The sequence below is a fragment of the Triticum dicoccoides genome, chromosome 4B, assembly GCF_002162155.2.
Source record: "Triticum dicoccoides isolate Atlit2015 ecotype Zavitan chromosome 4B, WEW_v2.0, whole genome shotgun sequence".
In the NCBI taxonomy this organism is placed as follows: domain Eukaryota; kingdom Viridiplantae; phylum Streptophyta; class Magnoliopsida; order Poales; family Poaceae; genus Triticum; species Triticum dicoccoides.
Window position 1 is genome coordinate 15,624,949 of NC_041387.1, and position 6,801 is coordinate 15,631,749.

The 6,801-nt window shown below is 46.4% G+C and overlaps 1 protein-coding gene across 4 annotated transcripts; it reads left to right on the top strand.

Moving 5' to 3' along the window:
* Positions 1-1,395: 1,395 nt before the first annotated feature.
* Positions 1,396-3,847, top strand: LOC119294620. Of its 4 annotated transcripts, none has more exons than XR_005143492.1 (3): positions 1,396-2,587; positions 2,770-2,848; positions 3,672-3,847. XR_005143492.1 is itself a non-coding variant. In XM_037572838.1 (3 exons), the coding sequence occupies exons 1-2, from the start codon at positions 1,524-1,526 to the stop codon at positions 2,473-2,475; spliced, it is 717 nt and encodes a 238-aa protein (XP_037428735.1). In that variant the 5' UTR covers positions 1,396-1,523; the 3' UTR covers positions 2,476-2,587; positions 2,770-3,255. The 4 variants fall into 4 exon arrangements, 1 of the variants encoding a protein (XP_037428735.1); XR_005143490.1 differs by lacking the exon at positions 3,672-3,847 and having other exon boundaries at positions 1,396-1,962; positions 2,140-2,587; positions 2,770-3,255; XR_005143491.1 differs by lacking the exon at positions 3,672-3,847 and having other exon boundaries at positions 1,396-1,962; positions 2,193-2,587; positions 2,770-3,255.
* Positions 3,848-6,801: the final 2,954 nt, after the last annotated feature.

Here is a 6,801-nt window from a genome sequence, read left to right on the forward strand (position 1 = left end):
GAGGAACAACGACCTTGGGGGAGCAGGTGACGGTCGAAGGAATGGCATATAGTGGCACATCTTACCAGGTTGCAGCCGCCGGCGCCGCCGCCGCCACTGCCGTCGTCGCCGCCGCCGTCGTCGCCACCGCCATCGTGGTGGAGATCGAGGTCGCCTTCGCCGCACCCACCCAAATCGTATCAGACGAGTGTGATATCTGGGACAGAACGATCGGGGTTGGCTGCCTCTCACGTAGATCAACACGAGGGCTTGTTGGTCATTTTGCTGTGGCCCGTCTCGTCGGGGGCAAATCCTCAAGATTACAGCAAATGCGTGGCAAATCCTCAGTTTCAGGGTAAACGGGGGCAAATCCTCAAAGTGTAATTAAAGGCGTGGCAAATCCTCAAATTCCCCATCCAGACGAACAGAGTACAGGCAAAAGGAAGAAGAGATAAGGTACATGTCCGATTGGGATTAATCATCCTGATTTGGACCAGGGGCATTTTGGTCACATAATTTATACTATAATCTGCCAAATGATCCAAACCGTGTACAGAGGGCAAATCCTCAAGATTACAGCAAATGTGTGGTAAATCCTCAGTTACAGGGTAAACGGGGGCAAATCCTCAAAGTATAATTAAAGGCGTGGCAAATCCTCAAATTCCCCAGACGAGAGCGGGTTAGGGATAGGGCAGATGGGTCACTCGGGTTTTTTTCTGTGCACGTGCGTGGGAAAGGATGATGTAAAAAAAACCAAGGTGAAAGAGCGTGGTGGAAGAGAAGGACGAAAAAAACCAACGAAAAAAACCGAACGAAAGTGCTGGGACGAAAATAAACCCGGAACAGTGATTAACAACTGAGACATTAGAAGTAGAGATGCCATATGTACTCTCGATTGTGCCGGCCCATTGAGGCGGCTGTTGTAGTGATTGCACCCGTATTGGCAGCGGTCTAATTTCTCAATACTTACTATTAAAAGAGTACAAGTCAATTTTCCAATAACCACACCACAAAATGCACACAGGATAACTAGAGATCTTCGATTAAACCCACTCAATCACATTTAAGGCCTTATACAATGGAAAATGCTTAGGGGAGGTGCTTAGATAAATAAATCAGGCTTTCTTTAAACATCGGTGCTTATTTGTACCGGATAGACGCTTAACTAAGCGTCTTTCCTGTAGAAATAGGCATCGATGCTTCAGAAAAAATCGGTTTATTTTTTTAAGCATCTTTAAGCACCTCCCTAAATGTCCATATTACATATGTGGTCTGTCAATTAAATAACGATTGAGATCGAATGTTCTGCCGGCAGACGCCAACGATCGCTACCTCCAGCAAATCTGTCGGCAGACGCCAACAACCGCTATCTCCGAAAAAAACACCATGTCCGTGATCTGGTTAACGCCCCCACCACACCACGCATTTGCCCTGGCCCGCCGTCCTCTCCGTGGTGTCCGCGCCGGCTCGCCCCGGTAGCCGCGCACGCGTAGCAACTTCCGCCTCCACCGCGAGGTACCAACCGCCATGGCGCCCCTGCCCCCATGCCGCCCGGCCTCCCTCGCCGGCGCCCCCACCTAGTGCGGCCTCATGTGCCCCCACATCACACCCAGCGCCGCTTTCCCATGTCGTGTTTCCTGATTGGAGAGGTCAAGGTGGATTGTAGCGGCGGTGCGGTCGATTGTGGCGGCTATGCGGTGAAGGAGAGGGGAGATCCAAATGCGGTCCATGTAAGGAAGCAGAGGAGGAACGCGCATTCTTCAACCTCTGTTGTCATCTTCAAGATGCCACGCCGGCGGCCGGCCGAAGCATCTGCTTTGTTCGTGTGTCCTTCCTCCAGGCGGCCAAAGAGGTTCTTCTTCCCCTTCCCGGATCTGTCTCCGTCGCAGAAGCTCTTCCCACGGAGGCGATACCAGGAGGAGAGGAGCCGTTCTGGATATGAGGAGGACGCACGTGTCGGCCATGCCATTGGGCGGAGGTAAGGTGCGCTGCGTTGTATCTCATACAGTCTACTATACTTTGGACTGGAACTACTGTTTCAGTCAGTTTTCCTATTGGATTGCTTTAGGATTGGATGAAATAGCCTAATCCCCTAAATTAATTGAGTTTGGTCCGGGGTTTATCTATTATTATTGGATTGGCTTGGTTTGTTTTGGACAGAGACTGATTGGTCTCAAATGGTTTCGATCCATGGATGGAAACCAAATCGTCAGACCACTCCTGCAGCTTGTCGTCGCAGAAGAGCACGTCCACGAGATTGTCAATGAACCCATCCACAAAGGAGTTGCAGCGAGTGCCAGCATCTGGCTTATCGTGCCATGTGCTGGAGACCCATGGCCTCTCCCCGCAGCTGCTTCTGCAGGCTGCCGCTGGCACTGTACGAGTAAGACCAGAGCATGGAGAGACACGTGGCGGCATGGGGTTGTAGCACGACCTTGTCACGCCTCGGCTACTTCTGATGCCGCTGATCGCTCTCGCCGCGGCCACCACAGTTGAACTCACTGATGGATATCACGGGAGACTTTGATGAGGTGGAAGCTGTTGGGTTCTTGGTGTAAATAAACAGTGAATACTGAACGCCAATGCCCCTCTGATACCATATTTATCGGTAAGCTATTGGAACAAGACAATCTTAGTTTTGGGTCTGATGTAGCATTAGGTCTGTGCTTTTTAACTGTGTTTTAGCCCTTCATTTTGAAGTGCAGTAAATAAGTCATGTCTCATATTCCTCCAACAGAGTAGTAATCTTTAGAGGTACGGTAGTTAACTCTTGCATTTTGGTTACTGTAGAGGAGTATGTTCATGTGATCCAGTATGGTATCATCGACCCTGTGAGAGTGATCCAAACTGCACTTCAAGATGCAGCAAGGTACAACTTCAGTTTTCTAACCATGTACTTTTTGTATGACAGAAGTAATCAGACTTATTTGACCATTTCTGTTTCTGTACAATGTTTATCTGCTGATCACAACCATGGAGGCTGTAGATGAGCGAAATGGGTTTTGAGGACAGTGCGGCATGATGTCTGCACTTATAAAAAAAATTGCATACAACAGAAGGCGTGCCTCCTATGACCAGGTCTAAGAAATACAAGCATAGTTCAAAGTAAACTGACCAGAAAACTAAGATTATCTATAAATAAGGGTAGAGCCATGGATTACATGATTTCTTTTCAAAACACAACATAAGATGTAACTGCGCAAACTGCTTATGCAATATATTCAGGTTGGTGGAAGTCTTGAACTTCATATTCATATTAACCTATCTATTTGTTTACTGATGGTAACTATTTCATCTGATGGTACTGCTATTGTGTGACACAAAATCTGATGATGGCAAGAAGCATAATTTTGCAAACATGTATCTCAGTAGTGTATACTATCAAGGTGGCATTGGGCTTGCATAGGTGAGGGAGCCTGCTTGAACTTGGTGCACATTTATGTCACTATTATCTTTTAGTATATTTCATTAGCAGGTGAGGGAGCCTGCTGAAACTTCATTTTATTTTGTCTTCTGAAGCTGGCAAATAACTCGCCATTGTGTACGATTGAACCTTGAAACTGATTAGGTTATGTATCATAAACAATGTAGTTGACTCTACTTTTGTTGAGTAATCATGGATTAAAGCATCAACATATGTATTTATTTAACTTAATGTTTGTTTGTCCCCTCGTTTCTACCCATTCTTACAGGTGTGTTGCCATCGAAGGCGAAGACTAGATGTCATGCTCTTGTGTCTGAACAATCTGTAGTCGGCAGCTGATGACCCACAAGTGTATGGGATCAATTGTAGTCTTTTCAATAAGAGTGTCGAACCCAACGAGGGGCAGAAGTAAATGATAAGTGGTTTTCAGCAAGGTAATGTCTGCAAGCACTGAAATTGTAAGTAGCAAATAGTTTGATAGCAAGATATTTTGTAACGAGCAAGTAACGATAATAGTGACAAAAGTGCAGCAAGGTAGCCCAGTCCTTTTGAGGCAAAGGACAAGCCAAAATGGTCTCTTATAATAAGCAAAGCGTTCTTGAGGGTACATGGGAATTTCATCTAGCCACTTTCATCATGTTGGTTCGATTCGTGTTCGCTACTTTGATAATTTGATATGTGGGTGGACCGGTGCTTAGGTGTTGTTCTTACTTGAACAAGCCTCCTACTTATGATTAACCCCCCTCGCAAGCATCCGCAACCGAAGTTCCTTCCCTTTGAGAGGAAGTACGTCTCCGTTTGGAGCGGTGTGGAGGCACAATGCTCCCCAAGAAGCCACTAGGGCCACCGTAATCTCCTCACGCCCTCGCACAATGCAAGATGCCGTGATTCCACTAACGGACCCTTGAGGGCGGTCACCGAACGCGTACAAATGGCAACCCTTGAGGGCGGTCACCGAACCCGTACACTTTGGCAACCCTTGGGGGCGGTTACGGTACCCGTCAAAATTGCTCGGGGCGATCTCCATAACCTAATTGGAGACCCCGACGCTTTCCCAGAGCTTTACACCACAATGATTGAGCTCCGAACACCACCAACCGTCTAGGGCGCCAAGGCACCCAAGAGGAATAAGCTCTAGGGTGCCCAAACACCCAAGAGTAATAAGCTTCTCAAACTTCACTTCCACGTATCACCGTGGAGAACTCAAACCGCACCAAATGCAATGGCAAGGGCACACTGAGTGCCCAAGTCTTTCTCTTCAAAATCCCACCAAAGCAACTAATGCTAGGGAGGAAAATGAGAGGAAGAACGAAAGAAGAACACGAAGAACTCCAAGATCTAGATCCAAGGGGTTCCCCTCACTTAGAGAAGAAAGTGATTGGTGGAAACGTGGATCTAGATCTCCTCTCTCTTTTCCCTCAAGAACTAGCAAGAATCATTGGAGGGATTGAGAGTTAGCAAGCTCGAAGAAGGTCAATAATGAGGGAAGAACACGAGCTCAAAGGATAAGGTTCATTGGGGAAGAAGGCCCCCTTTTATAGGTGGGGAAAAAATCCAACCGTTATACTCACAGCCCGCACAGAGCGGTACTACCGCTCCAAGGAGCGGTACTACCGCTGCTACGGCGGTAGTACCCCTTTGAAAAACAACAGCGAGGAGGCAAAAGGCCAGTAGAACCGCCGGAGCGGTACTATCGCTCGTCCTCACGGTACTACCGCTCGACCTCACGGTACTACCACAAATGGTAACGGTACTACTGCTTGCGAGCGGTACAAAAAAATACTTCCGTGCCTACTTCCTCTGAGCAAAACACGAGATTTTGGTCTGGAATGGTACTACCGCTTAGGAGCCGCGGTAGTACTGCTCTGGAGCGGTACTACCGCTCAGGAGCCGCGGTAGTACCGCTCTGGAGCGGTAGTAAAAAATTACATCCGCTCTAGCCATGGTAGTACCGCTGCATCCTTTACCAAAACAACCACAACTTCTGCAAACAGACTCCGAATTCAACGAAACTAAGTTTGTTGGAAAACTAACGACATGGGCTAACACAATCATGAAAGAAATATCAATAAGAAGCAAATGAGAAAAGGCCCATAAGAAAATGGTGAGAACCCTTCCTCGGAAAAGACCGGTAAAACCTCCAACACCGAAAACATCATTGAAGATGCATGCGAACTCCGTTTTCGATGAACTCAAGCTTGTCATCAAGATGATCATAAGCTCTAACACTCACAAAGAGAACCAAACAAGAATCAAGAAAGATTATGCAAGGATGCAATGGTTTGAGCTCTCTACGAATGATACGATCAAGCTACTCATCGAGAGCCCCCCTTGATAGTACGACAATTGATCCTATAACCCGGTCTCCTAACTACCATCATGAGACCGGTAAAATAGAAAACCTATCAAGGGAAAACCTTTGCCTTGCACATGGTCCACTTGAGCTAGATGATGACGATGTTGACTCCCTCAAGTTGGACCACCTTTCTTGATTGCGTTGGATCGATGAAGACTAGTTGATTGCTCCCCCATACTCCCCTATGGGTGAGCCACTCTTCCACACATCTTCACAAGTCCATTGTCACCACAATGGATGAAGGAAATATGCCCTAGAGGTAATAATAAAGTTATTATTTATTTCCTTATTTCATGATAAATGTTTATTATTCATGCTAGAATTGTATTAACCGGAAACATAATACATGTGTGAATACATAGACAAACAAAGTGTCACTAGTATGCCTCTACTTGACTAGCTCGTTAATCAAAGATGGTTATGTTTCCTAACCATGAACAATGAGTTGTTATTTGATTAACGAGGTCACATCATTAGTTGAATGATCTGATTGACATGACCCATTCCATTAGCTTAGCACACGATCGTTTAGTATGTTGCTATTGCTTTCTTCATGACTTATACATGTTCCTATGACTATGAGATTATGCAACTCCCGTTTGCCAGAGGAACACTTTGGGTACTACCAAACGTCACAACGTAACTGGGTGATTATAAAGGAGTACTACAGGTGTCTCCAATGGTCGATGTTGGGTTGGCGTATTTTCGAGATTAGGATTTGTCACTCCGATTGTCGGAGAGGTATCTCTGGGCCCTCTCGGTAATACACATCACATAAGCCTTGCAAGCATTACAACTAATATGTTAGTTGTGAGATGATGTCTTACGGAACGAGTAAAGAGACTTGCCGGTAACGAGATTGAACTAGGTATTGGACACCGACGATCGAATCTCGGGCAAGTAACATACCGATGACAAAGGGAACAACGTATGTTGTTATGCGGTCTGACCGATAAAGATCTTCGTAGAATATGTAGGAGCCAATATGGGCATCCAGGTCCCGCTATTGGTTATTGACCAGAGACGTGTCTCGGTCATGTCT

What these genes read in the sequence shown, in the direction of transcription:
- LOC119294620 (XM_037572838.1), top strand. Translation starts at nt 1,524, where the DNA reads ATGCCGCCCGGCCTCCCTCGCCGGCGCCCCCACCTAGTGCGGCCTCAT. An exon ending in GGCCATGCCATTGGGCGGAG is followed by an intron (nt 1,958 to 2,192) that starts GTAAGGTGCGCT and finishes CCAAATCGTCAG; the next exon opens with ACCACTCCTGCAGCTTGTCG.